This window comes from Budorcas taxicolor, chromosome 3 (assembly GCF_023091745.1).
Source record: "Budorcas taxicolor isolate Tak-1 chromosome 3, Takin1.1, whole genome shotgun sequence".
Classification (NCBI taxonomy): domain Eukaryota; kingdom Metazoa; phylum Chordata; class Mammalia; order Artiodactyla; family Bovidae; genus Budorcas; species Budorcas taxicolor.
The window spans coordinates 2,217,121-2,238,109 of record NC_068912.1 but is presented as its reverse complement, the minus strand read 5'-3'; the positions used below and the strand labels follow the sequence as shown (position 1 = coordinate 2,238,109).

Below are 20,989 nucleotides of genomic sequence, written 5' to 3'. Positions count from 1 at the left end.
ATGACCCTGAGGGATGGGATGGGAGGGAGGCAGGTGGGAGGGTCAGGATGGGGAACACATGTACACCCATGGCTGATTCATGTCAATGTATGGCAAAAACCACTACAATATTGTAATTAGCTTTCAATTACAAAAATTAAATTTTAAAAATAAATAAATAAAAGCATATAAAGAGAAAAAAATATGCCTTAATATTTGAAAGTCCAAGTGAGGATTACTTGAAAAACTGTCTCAAGTGCCTAATGAGTGTCTAGCAAACAATCTTCCCTCAACCACGGGTCTCTTCTTTTTTTCTTCTTTCTTTCTCTTGGTCTCTTTTCTCAAACACAGTAAGGTTATGAACTGTCAGCTGGAAACCCTGAATTGGGAAGGAGGCTGTACTGCTGGGCTAATGGTGACTGTAAGGGAACCGACAATAACCTGATTCTTGTTGAGTTTATGGCTTGAAATAAATACAGCAGGAAAGTAGTCTCATCAATTCATAATGTAATTTAAGACCAAAGTAAAACAGACCTGAAATGGAGGACAGAAGGCTCAGCACCACCCCCTTTCTCACTTTTAAAACTCCTTTTTTTCCTTCAAGATGCAACCCACAGGTCACCTCCTCTTTGGAGCTTTCCCAATCCCCTCTGGGTGAGTAACTCAGACCCCTATACTGCATTCTCATGACATCTTCGCCATCTCACATGACCACCCTCCTGCCTGTCACCTCCATTAGATAGTAGCACCTCCTGAGTAATGATGTCGTAGGGAGCTCTATATCCCCTGCAGCCAGTACTGTGGTTGGCACATTGTTGTTGCTGTTCAGTCATTCAGTCATGTCCAGCTCTTTGCAACCCCATGGACTGCAGCATGCCTGTTTTCCCTGTCCTTCACCATCTCCTAGAGCCTGCTCAAACTCATGTCCATTGAGTCGGTGATTCCATCCAACCATCTCATCCTCTGGGTTCCCTTCTCCTCCTGCCTTCGATCTTTCCCAGCATTAGGGTCTTTTCTAACGAGTCAGTTCTTTGCATCAGGTGGCCAAACTATGGGAGGTTTAGCTTCATAGCATTAGTCCTACCAATGAATATTCAGGACTGATTCCCTTTAGGATTGACTGGTTTGATCTCCTTGTAGTCCAAGGAACTCTCAAGAGTCTTCTTCAACATGACAATTCGAAAGCATCAATTCTTCAGCACTCAGCCTTCTTTATGGTCCAACTCACATCCATACATGACTACTGGAGAAACCATAGCTTTGACTAGACAAACCTTTGTTGGCAAAGTAATGTCTCTGCTTTTTAATATGCTGTCTAGGTTGGTCACAGCTTTTCTTCCAAGGAGGAAGCGTCTTTTAATTTCATGGCTGCATGTGAATGTCATGTAATTTCACTGCAGTCACCATCTGAAGTGATGATGGGACTGGATGCCATGATCTTAATTTTTGAATGTTGAGTTTTAGGCCAGCTTTTTCACTCCTATTTCACCTTCATCAAGAGTCTTTTTAGTTCTTTGCTTTCTGCCATAAGGGTGAGGTCATCTGCATATCTGAGGTTTGATATTTCTCCGGGCAATCTTGATTCCAGCTTATGCTTCATCCAGCCTGGCATTTCACATGATGTACTCTGCATATAAGTTAAATAAGCAGGGTGACAATATACAGCCATGAAGTACACCTTTCCCAATTTGGAACCAGTCTGTTGTGCCATGTCTGGTTCTAACTGTTGCTTCTTGACCTGCACACAGGTTTCTCAATATGACACATTGTAAGAGCTCACAAAATATTTATTGCTGAAGGAATGTGGTGGGTTCCAATCTCCCTCATTTTCTTACCCAAGCCTGGAGCTAAGGTGGATGAACTTTCAGAGCCCTTCCAGGGGCAGAGAGGTCAGCGAGGTCAGGGTTGGGGGAGGTGGCCACCTCCTTTCCACCACTTTCAAGATCATGTGTGTAAAACCTTGCACCAGGAGGGCTGGGAGACACCCAAAGTATCTAGAAGACAAGGAAATGGCCTTGAAAGGACACAGTGACCAAAAAAAATTATTCATTCAACAAAAATGTATCAAGTTTTGTGTCAATATGTGGCCATGAGTAAGATCAGTTCCTATTCTCACAAATCTCACAGGCCGAGGCAGACACAGACCGTGGTAATGACAGTACCATGGGACAGGTGCAAGACAGGGGTACATAGGTCAAGAGGACTCTGAATGTGTGGTGGGAGAGGGTGACAGAGCTGAGTGCTTGGGGAGGAGGAAGAGTCACCAGATCTCTGACAGTTGGAGTGGGGGTTGGGGGTCTGCTTTCTTCCCTCTCTCAGGAGGGGTGCTCTTGGGGTATATCTGGCCAGAGCCTCTCCACCATCTTCCTTAGAGTGCATGCACCAATTCCCAGGTCTGTGTGTTCTTTCTGATGTTGCAGGTGCCTGGAATATTCTATAATCAGCGGGGCTCTGTCCTGTCCCCAGAAACCATTGCCTGATCCTACGATGGCTACAAGAAATGGAACCCACAGGATCTGACCCAGTTCTCTCCTTGCTTGACTCCCTCACCTCACCTCACCTCTCCCAGAAAGCCCAAGAGAGGCCCACAGTAGGCTGACACATGACAACAAAAGACATAATCTCTACCTTGATGTGAATAAAGCCCACTTTAAAAAAGAAATAAGAATTTCCACCAACAATTTTATTATTACTGACAGCATTTTGAATGAACTAAAGAATTTAACAAAACATATAAAAATATATTTTTAAAAATCACAGATGGACAACAGATTTACAGATTTGCTTTCCTAATTATTCAGAAAAAAAAAAAAGAAACGACAATGTTTATTACTGGCAAATTGCATTTGAGTGAGACTAGCCACTGGATCACAAGACCCAAGCAGCAGGACACTGCCAATCTCTTGGGAACAGAAGAAGTAATTGACCAACAGGTGAGAGGCTGTGGGAGGGGCAACTAGACAGCTGGCCAGCAAAGCAGATCTGGCAGCCCAGCCAAGACAGGAACAGGCCAGGCAGGGCAGGGGTTAGGTATCAAGAAGCAGAGATGGGCATGTCAGTTACTCTGGCCTTGAGAAGAATCACTGTGACCACAGGGCCAGCTGCAAACCAACTCCAGTGTATGAACTCACATGAGTATGTGTTCATTTAAATCATCTCTTCCTTCATTCATGAAATTAGCAAGTGGGTTTAGGTGGAAGTCATCTTTGTGTCTCGGGGAGCAGAGAGGAGAAGGCCCAATCTACGAAAGCAGTTTCCTAAATTTAGGTGGACTGAGCCTGCTGGAAGGGCTGTAGACTGTGAGGGCTCCAGGAAAAGCAGGGGGTTGAGGCCCAGGCCTTGCTCCAGGAGTTCACACTATACACAGAGTGAGAGACCCTCAGACAACTGTGCCATGTGGCCTGTGATGGGTGTGGGACAAAGTAACAAGATTGTCCCCATCTGTGTGTGAGATTAGGATGGGGTTATTGAGTTAGAGTTCACTTGCATTTGAGACGGGCCTGGAGGGCCAGGTAGGATTTGACAGGCAGAGATGGGAGTTTCATGGGCATTCCCAGCCAAAAGGAGAAAGCAAAACCCCACAAGGGAGTGTGCAGTGGGAGCTGGGGTGGCCCTTGCAGGGAGCATCTGGAATATTCAGAAAAGTTGTGGGAGATGCAGCTGGAGAGGGAGCTTGAGGCCAGGCCAACATGGGTCCAAAGCAAGGAGTTCACACCAAAGTTGGATAAATAAAGCCCTTATGTACTCATTTGTTCTTTCACTCATTCAACAAAAATGCATTGCATGCAAAACCTCTGCCAGGTGCTGTTCCCCTGGGTGCTGGGCACACAGTGGGGAGGGCAACTTCTGCCATCCTGAGGCTAGTATCACCTCTGGGGAGCAGGAGTGCCATGGGGAAGTGGAGGCTGCTGCCTAGTCCAAGGTGAAGGGCCCTGAGGGTAATAGGAGGGTCATTTCAAAGGGGAGGGCACTTGGCAGGGTCAGTCAAAAGTGACATCCCCTTGGCTAGGTCAAGCCAAGTCCTCCAGCAGCCAACATGGGGAATGAAGCATCCCTCAATAACTGGGACAAAGAGTCAGAAAAGTAGGGTTTGGAAAGGAGGGGAGAGGCCTGGAGGCAGGGGGATGACCCCTAATCCTCCCACTGGCCCCAGCCTGCAGCAGGCCCGGATCATCGGCCAGCCTGGTCAGGGCTCTCTCGGCTGGTGTCCCTCTGGTCTTCATGCCTGTAGTCATCCTCGCCCTCCTCTTCTTGTCTTCTGGAAAGCTCTGTCAGCTGCTCTGGTGGCTTCCGGTAGGCCGCCCGATTCCTGCAGGCATTGAGGACAGAGGGGAAGAGTTCACACTCACCCTCTCAGGACTGAGGGAGCCGGGTCTAGTGCTTCCTATGAGGAGAAAGCAGCCTATGACAGAGGCTTGCCCCCACACCCGGCCCTGGACACCCACAGGAAACTCTACCCTGGGATTAGAGACTGGAGAACCACGGGCTCTGGAGTCATGTCCCAGATAGCAGTGCCACTTTAGGGTTTGGGTGAATCATTTACTCTTTTCTCAACTATAAAATGGGATGGATAAAAGCTGTTTTTATTGTTAACAGCTGCCCCCTGAGGTGTTATGAGAGGAAGAGGCTGTGTGAGGAGCTGGGGCACACCTCCCTAATCTGCTTAGACCCTTGCGCATAGGCTGTCCCCGACACTCACGGCCGTGCGACCTCGGCGTCCTCAGCCTTGCTGGTGTCCCGGCAGCAGCAGCAGTACAGGGTGACGCCGATGATGACGAGAGCCGCAGCCACGCCCCCAGCGACGCCCGCATACAGAGCCACGTTCATGGAGGCTGGGAGAGACAGAGCCGCAAGCCCTGTGAGCCCTAACCACAGTTCCCAGCTCGAGCCCACAACACAAGTCAAGATGCAGAGAGCATGCCAGGGGTGAGGGGCCACAACAGCCAGTGCCCCAGCTGTGAGAGCTGGCCCCTCTCAGGCTCTGAGCCGTGCCTGTCTTCCCAGCCCGAGGGGCAGCGCCGCCAGCTTCTGGGGGCACTCCATGGAAGGCACAGCCTCGTGGGAATGGAACCAGACAAGGCGGGAGGATGCTTCTCAGGATGGAGGTGCAAAAAAGGCCAGATGGCCAACAGATCTGAGCTACTCAGGCTCCAAAAAAAAGCCCTCAGGTGTCATGCCAGCTCCTACTCTAGCTCATTTCCAAGCTGCTCAGGGTGTCCCTCCCCAAGTGATGGGGTCCAGGCTCTGTGGAAGCCAGATCTGGGCACTTCCCCCATGCCCACAGAGCAACCTTAAGGGTAGGACTAAGGTCTCCAGAAGCCAGTCTTAGGTGTTATTTCCAAACAAAGGGAACCGGGCTAGCCTCCAGAAGAGAGAAACCTGGGACAGGAGCATCAGGGCGTCGCCTCAGTCACCTGCCAACGGGAGACCCCAAGAGGCTGCCTGGCTCACCTCCCAGTCAGCTGACTCTTTGGACCCCCAGCCGGTCACCTTCTGGCCTTCACTCTCCCCACTCTCCCTCCACCCCAAATTGCTCTTACGAGATCTGACAGCCACAGTGATGTTGCAGGACTCGGTCCCCACCTCGTTGCTGGATATGCAGATGTAGTAACCCGACATTTCTGTGGAGATGTTTCTGAGAGAGAAGGTCTGTCCTGTGACTGGGAAGGAAGAAGAGTCAGGCTGAGGAGACAGTCCACCATAGTAGAATGGAAACAGCTAGGGAGGAGTGTGGACTCCCGAACTCCAATGTAGATAAAAGCATTGCCACTGAGCATGTCTGAGCCTCATCTGGAATGTGGAGAAACTATCCCCCTCTAGGGCTGCGGGATGATTAAACCAGGCGGACTGCACAATTCTGAAGCGCTTAGAATTCAGGCAGGAACCGTGTGTTTGAAGCCACATTAATTTTGTGACTTTGGGCAAGGAACTTAGCTTCATTAAATCTGTTTATTTACAAATAAAATAATAATAGTGCCTTCACAATAGGGTAATTGTGAACATGAAATAAAGTACTAATGAATATAAGCGCACAACCAAATACCTGAGGTACATGCCTAGGAAACATAATATGCATTATATATTACACAGAAATGTTTTATAATTAGATGACACGATTATAACCATTTTTATGATCTTCACAAACAGAATTCTGCAGCTTAGACTCATGTGAAAGCAGGCTTTAGAACCTCAAGGACTCTGACTTCTGTATTTCTCTACCCTGAGTGGTGTGTGTGAGAGTGTATGTGGTATTTGTATGTTGTGTATGTATGTGTATGTGTGGTGGGGTGGGGAGGAGGCAGGCAGTCAGTCTAGACTCTTCATCTTTCTTTTCCACCATTTAAGTAAGCCATTTAACTTCTGTGAGCTGTAGTTACCTCATCTGGAAGTGGGAGGGAAAGCATCTGATCCTCCCAAATTCAGGGCAATGGTCTAGATGTCCTCATGAGATGTTCTACTAAATCTATGATCCTACAAATGTCTTCACCTTGAAAGGGAGAGCTAAAGCATAAAACATAAATGTTTAGACAAATTTATATATCCCATCCTCAATGATGGGCTTTCCTGGTGGTGCTAGTGGTAAAGAAACCCACTGCAGCAGACATAACAGATGCGGATTCAGTCCCTGGGTCGGGAAGATCCCCTAGAGGAGAGCACAGCAACCCACTCTGGTATTCTTGCCTGGAGAACTCCATGGACAGAGAAGCCTGGCAGGCTACAGTCCATGAGGTCGCCAACACTTGGACACAACTGAAGCAACTGAGCTCACACATACACATCCTCATTAATGCTGTGTCATAACCACTATTATGAGAGAAGAGTCAGAGACCTTTGTCCTCTAATTTGCTGCAAAGCCAGCCTCCCCTGCTGTCACCAAGTGGGTCACACTCCCTCCGAGGAGATATTCTAAATTGCAAATAGGATCTGAGTGACATTTCAGAGGCAGTCCCTCATCTTCAATAATAAGCCCAAGTTTCTTAATATGGGCGTGATTTTACAGATCTGGCCTTGACAATCCAGCTTTCAGTTCAGTTCAGTTCAGTCGCTCAGTCATGTCTAACTCTTTGTGATCCCATGGACTGCAGCACGCCAGGCCTCCCTGTCCATCACCAACTTCTGGAGTTTACTCATACTCATGTCCATTGAGTCAATGATGCAATCCAACCATCTCATCCTCTGTTGTCCCCTTCTCCTCCTGCCTTCAACCTTTCTGAGCATCAGAGTCTTTTAAATGAGTCAGCTCTTCACATCAGGTGGCCAAAGTATTGGGGTTTCAGCTTCAGCATCAGTCCTTCCAATGAACATCCAGGATTGATCTCCTTTAGGAGGGACTGGTTGGATCTCCTTGAAGTCCAAGGGACTCTCAAGAGTCTTCTCTGACACCGCAGTTCAAAAGCATCACTTCTTCAGCGCTCAGTTTTCTTTAGAGTCCAACTCTCACATCCATACATGACCACAGGAAAAACCATAGCCTTGACTAGATGGACCTTTGTTGACAAAGAAATGTCTCTGCTTTTTAATATGCTGTCTAGGTTGGTCATAAATTTCCTTTCAAGGAGTAAGTGTCTTTTAATATCATGGCTGCAACCACCATCTGCAGCAATTTTGGAGCCCAGAAAAATAAAGTCAGCCACTGTTTCCAGTTTCCCCATCTATTTGCCATGAAGTGATGGGACCGGATGCTGTGATCTTAGTTTTCTGAATGTTGAGCTTTAAGCCAACTTTTTCACTCTCCTCTTTCACTTTCATCAAGAGGCTCTTTAGTTCTTCTTTGCTTTCTGTCATAAGGGTGGTGTCATCTGCATATCTGAGGTTATTGATATTTCTCCTGGCAATCTTGATTCCAGCTTGTGCTTCATCCAGCAAAGCATGTCTCATGATGTACTCTGCATATAAGTTAAATAGGCAACGTGACAATATACGGCCTTGACATATTCCTTTTCCTATTTGGAACCAGTCTGTTGTTCCATGTCCAGTTCAAACTGTTGCTTCCTGACCTGCATACAGATTTCTCAAGAAGCAGGTCAGGCGGTCTGGTATTCCCATCTCTTTCAGAATTTTCCACAGTTGATTGTGATCCACACAGTCAAAGGCTTTGGCATAGTCAATAAAGCAGATGTTTTTCTGCAACTCTCTTGCTTTTTCCATGATCCAGCGGATGTTGGCAATTTGATCTCTGGTTCCTCTGCCTTTTCTAAAACCAGCTTGAACATCTGGAATTTCATGGTTCACATATTGTTGAAGCCTGGCTTGGAGAATTTTGAACATTACTTTACTAGCGTATGAGATGAATGCAATTGTGTGGTAGTTTGCACATTCTTTGGCATTGCTTTTCTTTGGGATTCAAATGAAAACTGACCTTTTCCAGTCCTGTGGCCACTGCTGAGTTTTCCAAATTTGCTGGCACTTTCACAGCATCATCTTTCAGGATTTGAAATAGCTCTACTGGAATTCCATCACCTCCACTAGCTTTGTTCATAGTGATGCTTCCTAAAGCCCACTTGACTTCACATTCCAGGATGTCTGGCTCTAGGTGAGTGATCACACAATTGTGGCTATCTAGGTCATGAAGATCTTTTTTGTACAGTTCTTCTGTGTATTCTTGCCACCTCTTAATGTCTTCTGCTTCTGTTAGATCCATACCATTTCTGTCCTTTATTGTGCCCATCTTTGCATGAACTGTTCTCTTGGTATATCTAATTTTCTTGAATAGAGCACTAGTCTTTCCCATTCTATTGTTTTCCTCTGTTTCTTTGCACTGATCACTGAGAAAGGCTTTCTTATCTCTCCTTGCTATTCTTTGGAACGCTGCATTCAAATCAGTATATCTTTCCTTTTCTCCTTTGCTTTTGGCTCCTCTTCTTTTCACAGCTATTTGTAAGACCCCCTCCATCAGCCATTTTGCTTTTTTGCATTTCTTTTTCTTGGGGATGGTCTTGATCCCTGACTCCTGTACAAAGTCACAAACCTCTATTCATAGTAATGCAGCTTTACCTCTTACTAGTTCCCCTGGTGGCCAATCCATTCCCTGTCCAGCTCTACTCTCTTGCAAGATTGTATCTCAGTGTGAATTTTTCTTGTCTGAATGTGCTACTCACTATACTTCCTCAAATATGATGTCCTCTGATTTTTCCAACAATCTTATATTGTGGATGGAAGAAATACTTCAATCTCCAGTGCCCTAGAGGTAACTGGAGGGTTGGAGAAGTTAAGTGACTTCCCCAAGGTCACAAAAATAAGAAATGACAAAACAGTAACAAAAATTCATTTTTAGATCTAGAATTCCCAAAAACAGTTGACAACAACTTTCTTTAACAAAATAGAGATAAGGGAACAGAGAGGGTGATAAGGAGAAAAACCATGCCAGGACCTTCCAGATCATAGATGAAGAAGAAGCACAGTTCATGAGTAATTGCCCCACTGTGGTCTCAGAAAGCACTCCATGGAAGAGAACATGAATCTTGGTGTTCTGGACAATGCCACTTGCAGGAATGGCTGCAGGAACAGGCTGTGTGGTTCTAAAGGCTAGCATCATATAGAAATGCATCATTTATTTTCAAAATGAGGCCTCTCTGACCAAGAAACTTTGTGAACAAGATTCCTCATTTGATGGGGTGACCAACAAACCAATCTTAGACTGCGGTGCCTGTGGAAATACCTAGTACAGACACATATTTCATGTGAATTTGTCTGAGAAGACACACCCAAAGGATTACCCACATGTCCACATCTATGGTTATTAAAGAACTTTTGGCTTCTGGTTGGAGACAGAATGACAGAGTAGAAGGACTTGAGCTCAGCTCCTTCCATAAAAATACCAAAATCATATCTAACTGCTGAAACAACCCCTGACAAAAAAGACTGGAACCCATCAAAAAAGATACTCTATATCCAAAGACAAAGAGGAAGCCACAATAAGATGGTAGGAAGGGCACATTCACAATATGCCCAATCAAATCCTATACCCACCAGGTGGGCAACCCACAAGCTGGTAAATAATTATATCACAGAGGTTCTCTCACAGAAGTGAGAATTCTGAGCCTCACATCAGGCTGCCCAGCCTGGGGGTCTGGCTTTGAGTGAGGGACTCCTCAGAACATTTGGTTTTGAAGGCCAGTAGGGCTTGATCACAGAAACTCCACAGAACTGTGGCAATCAGAAACTCAACTCTGTTGAGTTGGAGGGTGCACACAAGGTTTTATGTGCACTGGGGCATAGGGAAAAAGCAGTGACCTCACAGGAGCCTGAGCCAGCAGTATTTGCTGGTTTTGTAGAGGCTCCAGGGAAGGGAGGGGGTGGCTGTGGCCACTGTGGAGACAAAAACACTGGAGGCAAAGATAGGGGGGTGCACTCTATCGTGTGGGCTCTCCTGGAGGCTGCCATTTTGACTTGGCCCCACCCAAGAGCTCCAGTGCTGGGATGCCTCAGGCCAAGCAACAAACAAGACAGGAACACAGCCCCATCCATCAGCAGAGAGGCTGCCTAAAGTCTTCCTGACCCCACTGCTGCTGCTGCTAAGTCACTTCAGTTGTGTGACCCCATAGACAGCAGCCCACCAGGCTCCATCATCTTTGGGATTCTCCAGGCAAGAACACTGGAGTGGGTTGCCATTTCTTTCAAACACAGCTCTTGACATGGTCCTGCCCACCAGAGGGGTAAGACCCAGCTCTACCCACCAATGGGCAGGCACCAGTCCCTCCCACCAGGAAGCCTGCATAAGCCTCTAGGAGAGTCTCACAAATAAGGGAGCAGACACCAGAAGCAAGAGGAACTATAGACCTGCAGCTTGTGAAATAGAGATCAGAAAGTTAGACAAAATGTGATGACCAGAAGCATATGTTCCAGATAAAGAAACAAGATAAAACCCCTTAAGAAGATTCAGTGCAGTGGTGATAGGAAATCTACCCCCAAAAGAATCTAAAATAATGATAGTAAAGATGACCCAAAACCTCAGAAAAAGAATGAAAGCACAGATGGGGAAGATACAAAAATGGTAAACAAAGAGCTAAAAGATACGAAGAACAAACAGCTGAACAATATAGTAACTGAAATGAAAAATGAACTAGAAGGAATCAGTAGTATCAGTGAGGCAGAATAACAGGTAAGGGAGCTGGAAGACAGAATGCTGAAAGTCACTATGGCCAACCACAATAAAGAAAAAGAATCAGAAGAAATGAAGACTTATGGGATGACATTAAACACACCAACATTCACATTATAGGGGTCCCAGGAGGAAAAGAGAGAGAGAAAGGCCCTGAGAAAATACTGGAAGAGACAAAAGCTGCAAACCTCCCTAACATGGGAAAGGAAACCCGACCCAAGTCCAGGAAGTACAGAGAGTCCTATATAGGATAAACTCAATGAAGAACATGTCAAGAACACATAGTAACCAAATTGACAAAATAAAGACAAAGAAAAAGTGTTAAAAGCAACAGGGAAAAGCAAAGACTAACATACAAGGGAATTCCCATAAGGTTATCAGCTGATTTTTCAAGAGAAACTCAGCATGCCAGAAGAGAGTGGCACAATATAAAGTGATAAAAGGGAAAAGCCAGGACTTGCTTGGTAGTCCAGTATTTAAGACTCCATGCTCCAAATACAGGGCCATGGGCTTGATTCCTGGTCAGGGAACTAAGATCCTGCATGCTGCATGGTGTGGCTAAAAGAAAAAAAGGGGAGGGGGAGCAAACCTACACCCAAGAATACTCTACCCAGTAAGGCTCTTGTTCAGAATCAATGGAGAAATCGAAAGTTCTACAGACCAGCAAAAGCTAAGACAATTCAGTACAACCAAACCAGCTCTACAACAAATCCTAAAGGAACTTCTCTAGGTGGAAGAGAAAAAGGCACAAGAAAATTACAAATGGGAAAGCTTATCAGTAAAGGCAAATAAACAGAAAAGGTAGGAAATCATCCACACATAAATATGATATAGAAACCAGCAATCATGAGAAGAGGAGAGAACAAATGCAGCATATGGAATATACATTTGAAATCAGAAGACCAGAGCTCAAAACAATCTTGCATATATATAGACTGTTATTTCAAAACCTCAGGCTAACTGCAAACCAAAAATAAACAATAGATACACATACAAAAAAGAAAAGGGAATCCAAACATAACACTAAAGTTTGTCATCAAATCACAAGAAAACAGAAGAGAAAGGAAGAAGAAAAGTCTACAAAACAAACCGAAAACAATTAACAGAATGGGAATAAGAAAATACATATCAATAATTACCTTAAATGTAAATAGATTAAATGTTTCAACCAAGGGATATAGACTGACTGAATGGATACAAAAGCAAGACTCATATATACACTGTCTAGAAGAAACCCACTTCAGATCCAGGGACCCACACAGATTGAAAGTGAAGGTATGAAAAAGGGTATTCCACGAAAACGGAAGTCAAAATCTGAAGTAGCATGACTGTATCAGACAAAATAGACTTTAAAATAAAGGCTGTTATAAGAAGGACATTATGCGATGATCAAAGGATTAATCCAAGAAGATATAACAATCATAACTATATATGAACCCAACATAGAATCACCTCAATATATAAAACGAATGATAACTGACATAAAAGGAGAAATCGACAGCAACACAATAATAGTGGGAACTTTAACATCCCCATTTACATCACTGGACAGATCATACGACAGAAAATCAATAAGGACGGATTTCCTTGGTGGTCCAATGGTTAAGACTCCACACTTCCAATGCAGGGGGCACAGGTTTGGTCCCTGGTCAGGAAACTAAGATCCCACATGCCATGTGATGTGGCCAAAAGGATTTTTTTTTTTAAGAAAATTAATAAGGAAACACAGACATTAAATGAAACATTAAACCAGATAGACTTAATTGATATTTATAGAGTATTCCATCCAAAAGCAGCAGAATATACATTCTTCTCAAGTACACATTCCTCAGGATAAGTCACATGCTGGGCCACAAAGCAAGTCTTGGTAAATTTAAGAAAACTGAAAATATATCAAGCATCTTTTCTGACCACAATGCTAAAATATTAGAAATCAGCTACAAGGAAAAAAAAAAAAACTGAAAAACACACACACGGAGGCCAAACAATATGCTACTAAACAACAAACGAATCATTGAAGAAACCAAAGAAAAAAAATTTAAATACCTATAGAGGAAAATGAAAATGTAAAAATAATGATTCAAAACCTATGGGATGCAACAGAAGTAGTTCTAAGAGGGAAGTTTATAGCAATACAATCTTACCTCAGAAAACAAGAAAAATCTCAAATAAACAACCTAATCTTACACCTAAAACAACTAGAGAAAGAAGAACAGACAAAACCCAAAATTATCAGCAGGAAAGACATCATAAAGGTCAGAGCAGAGAGAAATGAAATAGAGACAAAGAAAAGAATAGAAAATATCAGTGAAACTAAAAGCTGGTTCTTCAGGAAGATAAACAAAATTGATAAATGTTGAGCCAGATCCATCAAGAAAAAAAGGGAGAGGACTCAATACACATGGAAATGACAAACGAAGAGTTACAAGGGACACCACGGAAATAGAAAGGATCATAAGAAACTACTACAAGCAATCATACGCCAACAGAATGGACAGCCTGGAAGAAATGGTCAAATGTCAGAAAGGTATAATCTCCCAAGACTGAACTGAGAAGGATACAGAATACGAACTAATCACAAGTACTGAAATTGAAACTGTGATTTAAAACCTCCCAACTAATAAAAATCCAGAACCAGATGGCTTCATAGGCTACTCTATTTAACATTTAGAGAAGAGTTAACCAGAGTTCCAGTTGTGCAATCCATTAGTATTTGGTACTTATATATAGAAAAGACTTAACACCTATCCTTCTGAAACTCTTGCAAAGATTACAGAGGAAGGAACACTCTCAAACTCCTTCTTTGAAGCCATCATCACCCTGATATCAAAATCAGACAAGAATACTACAAAAAAGAAAATTACAGGCCAATATCACTGATGAATATAGATTCAAAAATCCTCAACAAAATACTACTCAAACAAATCCAACAATATGTTAAAAGGATCATATACCATGATCCAGTGGGGTTTATCCCATGGATGCAGGGCTTTTTCAATACCTGCAAATTAATCAAGTTAGTGTGATATAATGTGCTAACAAATTGAAGAATAAAAAACATATGATCATCTCAATAGATGCAGAAAAGAAAAGATAGAAAGCTTTTGACAAAGTTCAACACCTATTTATGATTAAAAAGAACTTCAGAAAGTAGGATAGATGGAAACTACCTCAACATAATAAACGCCATGTATGACAAACCCACAGCTAACATTATACTCAGTGATGAAAAAGCTGAACGCATTTCCCTTAAGATCAGAAATAAGACAAGGATGTCCTTTGTTCAACATAGTTTTGGAAGTCCTAGTCACAGCAATCAGAGAAGGAAAAAAAAGGAATCCAAATTGGAAAAGAAATGAGACCAGGAAATAACCAGATTGCATCAAAGAATTTGGTAAATTTGCCAGATACAAAATTAAAACACAGAAATACACTTCTATGTACTAACAATGAAAGATCAGAAAGAGAAATTAAGGAAACAATTCCATTTACCGTCACATCAAAAAGCATAAAATACTTAGGAAAAATCTACCTAAGGAGACAAAAAACCTGTACTTTGAAAACTATGAGACATTGATGAAAGATATCAAAGATGACACAGATGGAAAGATATATCCTGTTCCTGGATTGGAGAAATCAATACTATCAAAATGACTATGCTATCCAAGCCAATGGCATTTTTTTTTTTTTTGCTGAATTAAAACAAAAAAATTTTAAATTTGTATGGAAACAAAAGATTTATAATACCAAAAGAAATCTTGAGGGGGAAAAAAAATGCAGAGGTGGAGGACTCAGGCTCCCTGACTTCAGACTATACAACAAAGTTACAGTAATCAGATCAGTATGCTTCTGGCACAAAAACAGAAATATAAGTCAATGGAACAGAAGAGAAAAGCCCAGAAATAAACCTACACATGTTTGACCAATTAATCTACAACAAAGGAGGCAAGAATAATATCAGTACAATGGATAAAAGTCGATTTCTTCAATAAGCAGTGCTGGGGTAACTGGACAGCTGCATATGAAGAATGAAATCAGAACATAACACCACACACCGGGCTTCCCTGGTGGCTCAGTGGTAAAGAATCCGCCTGCAATGCAGGAGGCACAGGAGATGCAGGTTTGATCCCTGCGTCAGGAAGATCCCCTGGAGAAGGGCATGGCAACCCACTCCAGTATTCTTGCCTGGAGAATCCCAAGGACAGAAGAGCCTGGTGGGCTACAGTCCACAGGGTTGCAAAGAGCTGGACACGACTGAAGTGACTTAGCATGCATGCACTAACACCACACCCAAAAACAAACTTAGAGTGGATGAAAGATCTCAATGTAAGACCAGGCAGTATACAACTTTTAGAGAAAAACATAGGCAGAACACTCAATGACCTAAATTGTAACAATTTTTGGAGCCACCTCATAGAGTAATAAAAAAAATAAAATAAAAAATGGGACCTAATTAAACTTAAAAACCTTTGCACAGCAAAGGAGAGCATAAACAAAATGAAAAAACAGCACACAGGATGGGAGAAAATATTTGCAGACAACGTGACCAACAAGGGATTAATTGCTAAAATATATAAACAGCTCATGTAGCTCAATATCAAAATGCCAGACAATCCAATAAAAAAACGTGCAGAAAATCTAAATAGACATTTCTCTAAAGAAGACATACAGATGGCCAAAAAGCACCACATCATTAACCCAAGGATACTCAACATCAGTAACTGTTAGAGAAATAGGTTTCACCTCACCTGGCCTGAATGGTCATCATCAATAATCCTACAAACAACAAACGCCAGAGAGGGTGTGGAAAAAAGGGAACCCTCCTACACTATTGGTGGGAGTGTAAATTGGTACAGCCACTATGGAGAACAGTACAGAATACTGTTCAAGAATAGAGCTACCATATGACCCAGCAATGGCACTCCTGGGCATACGTCTAGAGGACACCATACTTCGAAAAGATGCACGCACCCCAGTGTTTACTGCACACTATGCACAACAGCCAAGACAAGAAGACAACGTAAATGCCCATCAGCAGACGAATGGGTAAAGAAGAGGCGGTGCATACAGACAATACTCAGCCATAAAACAGTGGAATAATGCTGTTTGTGGCAATGCAGATGGATTTAGAGATTATCAGACTAAGCGAAATAAATCACAGAAAGATATCATGTGATTTCACTTACATGTGAAAGAAAGTGGACGTGAAGTCCGACTCTTTGCGACCCCACGGACGGTAGCCTACCAGGCTCCTCCGTCCATGGGATTTTCCAGACAAGAAAACTGGAGTGGGTTGCCATTTCCTTCTCCAGGAGATCTTCCCGACCCAGGGATTGAAACTGGGTCTCCTGCATTGTAGACAGACGCTTTACTGTCTGAGCCATGAGGGAAGTCCACTAATATGTGCCATCTAATAAAATGATACAAGGGTAACTTATTCACAAAACAAAACAGACTCACAGATTTAGAAAACAAACATGGTTAACAAAGAGGAAATGTAGGGGAAGGGATAGATTAGGAGGCGGAGATTAACATGAACACACTACTATATATAAGATAGTCAACAAAAATCTAGTAGCGCACACTATAGCACAATAACGTAAATGGGAAAAGAACCTGAAAAAGAAGAGACATACATATATGTATAACTGAATCATTCTGAAACTGACACATTTTAAATCAACTATACTCCAATATAAACAGAACCTTTTTTAAAGAAAGAATAACATATACAAGCAATAGGTGCTCATTATAAAAACTCATATTACATTATGCTCATTACAAGACCATGTACATAATATACAAGAATTTATGGCATAAAATTATTACTTCGATTTAGTCTAATCGAGAAAATCTTGCTATGCTCATCACATCACTTCAAAACAAGATGAAGAGGGTCCCTATCCTTTGGTGTATGTAAGGGAGAACAGACATAAGGCAATGGTGATTACAGAGTGGTTAGAGCTCATAATGGGAGCCCTATTATATCTTAATCTCATCTGAAGGGTCTGAGGAGGCCTCTATGAAGAGCAGAGAACAAAATAAAAATCGTTCATAATCTCACCAGCTGGAAGTAATAGCACTTTGATTTGAGATTATTTTCTTCCAATCCTTTCATATATACTTTCTCCAGATTCATCCCCTGAAACTCAGCATGGTAGTCTCTGGTTACTCATTCTCTGTAACATGCTATTTCCATACTAGAATTTCATACCTTGGCAATTTTTCTGGAACACTGTTTACATGTGATATTAACATATGAAAGTAAGAAAGGGTTTATGACCAAAGCAAGTTCAGCATGAGTTAGAGTTTCTGATGTGCTAATAGCACTGGATACCTCTAACATGGGGTTATGGTATTAATGGCCTTGTTTTCTAAGCCAGTTGGATTTTTATATTTTTAAGAGGCGTCTTGAAGGAACACAAAACCATTCTGAGAAATATCCTATGAACCTGGACATGTTTCAGGGGTGCATGGCCCTTAACAGAGTCCCACTATTTTAGAACGGGAAACTCAGTCTATGTGTTAAATGTGCCCAGCACATTTCAGACAGATCAAGGTGGAAGACCTCAGGCTCTTGCCAGGCTCTTTGCATTTATCAGAGCCCAGCTTGGCACTCCTGGCCCTGTTTAGGGTCGGGAACATGTGGCAGCCTAGGTCAGAGTCGGCACTTTCCTTCCTCAGTCTCTCAAAACAAACAACGGACATGAAAAGCTACTTTCGGATTAACCAGTGCACACACATTGCCACAAGACCTGTTTTGATTCTGATTTGGAGCTCCCAAGCCCCTTTTCCTCTGGAAAGGACCCTATCGTTCTTGAAATCTGGCCAAAATGAATGTTTCTTCTGCAATGACACCTCGTGGTCAAGAAGGGGAACACATAGGACAGAAGGGTTTCCACATTCCCTCTGCGGCAGCTAGGGAGAGGTTTCCCTCCAGAGCAGCCCAGGTCAGTAAGAGACACTGATGTCAAATTGACAAGGTTTAACTTTTCTGCCTGCTACCCCAGCATCTCCCTGATCCCATGCTTTGTCAACAAGCTCAAACTGCCTTCATGATCTTCCCTGGCTGCTGGGAGCAACGTCCATGCCGCCCTTCAGAACGTACGTGGGAGTGAGTGCTCAGGGTGCCCAATCATGTCCAACTCTGGGACTCCATGGACTGTAACCCACCCGCCTCCTCTGTCCATGGGCTTCTCCAGGCAAGAACACTGGAGTGGGTCGCCATTTCCGCCTCCAGGGATCTTCCCGACCCAGGGATTGAACCCGGGTCTCCTGCGTCTCTTGCATCGCAGGTGGGTTCTTTTCCCACCTGGGAAGCCCACCCTTCAGAACATCCTCCCCTAAAGTGCTCCCACCCCTAGAATTACTTCTCCCACCTTCCTTGCTACCCAGATTCCTACTCCTTCAGTGCATGAAACTCAGCTGACTGACAGGGTTCACACGGATGTTCAGAGGTATCACACACGTGATCGCCTCTTACCCTCTCCAGTCTTTGGGGAAGGCTGTATGACGACCATCCCAATCTTGCAGCTGAAGATACTAAGGGTCTGAGAGGCCACGAGTGACAGAAGAAGCTAGACTCAAACCTTCCTTTGTTGATTCCAGATTCCCTGTCCTTTTACTGCTGACTTACTCCCACTGATCTAAGTTAAAGGAAACAATCTCCAATGTTGAGAATTGTCTCTTTAGATGTAGGAGGGTTGAGGAACTCTGCTCCCCAGATTGCCCACTATGGGTTGTTTTAAAATATTTTAAAAGTCAGAAATGGGTTTCAACTGACCCACAGAAGATGACACGATAGACTCCCTAGGGCTCCATGAGGCAAGGCAGAGCCGAAGTCTTTACGAACAACACCCAACCCGCACCACCCCCCAGATGCTTTTTTTGGTCACTGTCAAGTCCCAATTCTGACTCTGAGTAATTCTCAACTAGAGGCAGAATAAATCTTTTCCAAAGTAACTAAGCAATCTCCATTTAACCTCTTCTATGGCCCTCATGTTTTGGATCATTGGAAAACTGAGCTTTGGCTTCTAACAAGCAGAGAAATCTTTCCTGATGGAGCAGGAGAGCTGTGAGTAGGGTCCCCACATCCTCCAGGGCAGAGGCCAGCCTCCCTAGTCCAATGCGCAGGCCCTATATCATCTCTCATCTCAGCTTCTCTTCAGTGGTACCTCCCATCCTTCCTGCATGCACAGTTCCAAAGCTTTCTCCATGCTTGGCCTACTCATTCTTAAGGAACCAGCTCAGATAACAGCTGATCATTCTACCAGACACTTGCTCTCAGTACTTCATATGTACTTTTATTTAAAGTTCACAATAGGACTTCCCTAACTCCACACTCCCAATGCAAGGGGCAAGGGTTCGATCCCTGGTTGAGGAACTAAGATCTCACATGCTGCAAAGAGAAGCCAAAAAAAATCTTCACAATATCCCTATGAAATAAATACTAATTTTATGCCCATTTTACAGATGTACAAATGAAGGCACAGAGAGACAAACTTGCCAAGATCACACAGCTAACAAGCCAGGATTCAAGCCCAAGCCCATGCATGCTCCTAACCACCATGCTCTCCTGCCTGTTCAAGTGCCCCCTCCTTGAAGAAACCTCTTTCGGCCCCTCTGGGTTCTAGCACCACTGGATACAAACTACGGCAGCATTTCCCATCTTGTTACCCTCTGCTAGCTTCACTGACAGGTAGGTCAGTGGTAAAGAATCTGCCTGCCAATGCAGGAGATGTAAGAGACACAGGTTTGGTCCCTGGATCAGGAAGATCCCCTGGAGAAGGAAATGGCAGCCCACTCCAGTATTCTTGCCTAGAAGATTCCATGGACAGGGGAGTCTGGCAGGCTAGAGTTCATGGGGTCACAAAGAATCAGCTGAGTGACTGAGCATGTTGCACTCATGCAGCCCCCTGCTGTACACACTCTGCTGGAAGGCCGGATCAACTAGTGTCTGTGGCTGACCTGTGACCATTTATGGAGTCCCTGCGCTGTTCACCGCCCAGAGATGGGAGGCCATACAGCCAGAGGAGAGCTGCCAACCAGTTTTGACACACTCAGTAAAAACTTGCCAGCTAGCGATATGTAATCAAATCCAGAAGTTTGTTGAAATCCATAACACATCTTCTATTTTACGTTCAATAGAGTGGGTTCTACTAATTCTTTTTTTTTTTTTTTTAACTTTTCAGAAGTTGTTGTTTTACCCCCAGACAAATGAATGGTATAGAGAGCTGAAGTCCTCTTTGGCGGGGGCCCCTGTCTGCGCCCTCACGTGGTGGGACCCGCTCTCCCGTCTCATCTCCTCAGACCTGTTGTCTATACCCACTGATCCACCACTCGCTTCCTTTCCACCCACACTGGATAGAAAGCCTTCCCAGAAGTTAATCCAATGGGACTTTGCAGACCTTGTCTTTCTTGATCTTCAGGAGTGGTGGGTGCAGCTGGCTAAGCAGCTGGTAGAAACAGGGCCCAGGGATTCCACTGGGGTTTTCCCACATTGGTTGACTCCAAGGTAATGCAGCGGGATGTTTATACAGCCCCTTTTTTCTTTCCAGTTTGTTTCCTGATTGAAAGGTCAAATACCAAACTGCCTGGTACAAAACCAGTCTCCTGGCAACCACAACAGAACCTACCATTTCCTTCCCTGAGAATGTGGGAACCTCATGGCAGACCCAGTTGTGTAGCGGGTGGGACCATATAATAGGGTTGAGTTTGGGGTGGGAACCAGGGCAATCCGAGATGTATCTGCCTAGATAAGGGATGGAAATAGAAACTTCTCTGTCCTTAAGTGGAGCCACAGAGTTAGACTTGAGGACTCAATGTATACCTTAAGACATAATCATAGTCAAAATTAAACTCCCACCAGTGCTTGTGCAGCACTGGTTACTGATACACGCTTACTCGAGA

At 43.8% G+C, this 20,989-nt stretch overlaps 1 protein-coding gene across 1 annotated transcript in view; it reads right to left on the bottom strand.

Moving 5' to 3' along the window:
* Positions 1-4,149: 4,149 nt before the first annotated feature.
* GPA33 (glycoprotein A33) overlaps positions 4,150-20,989 on the bottom strand; it is a 39,368-nt gene continuing 22,528 nt past the window's right edge. Inside the window, exons 5-7 of the mRNA XM_052637200.1 lie at positions 5,520-5,639; positions 4,679-4,811; positions 4,150-4,288 (exon numbers count right to left, since the gene is read on the bottom strand). Coding sequence (XP_052493160.1) covers positions 4,150-4,288; positions 4,679-4,811; positions 5,520-5,639 — 392 coding nt within the window. The remainder of the gene's footprint in view (positions 4,289-4,678; positions 4,812-5,519; positions 5,640-20,989) is intronic.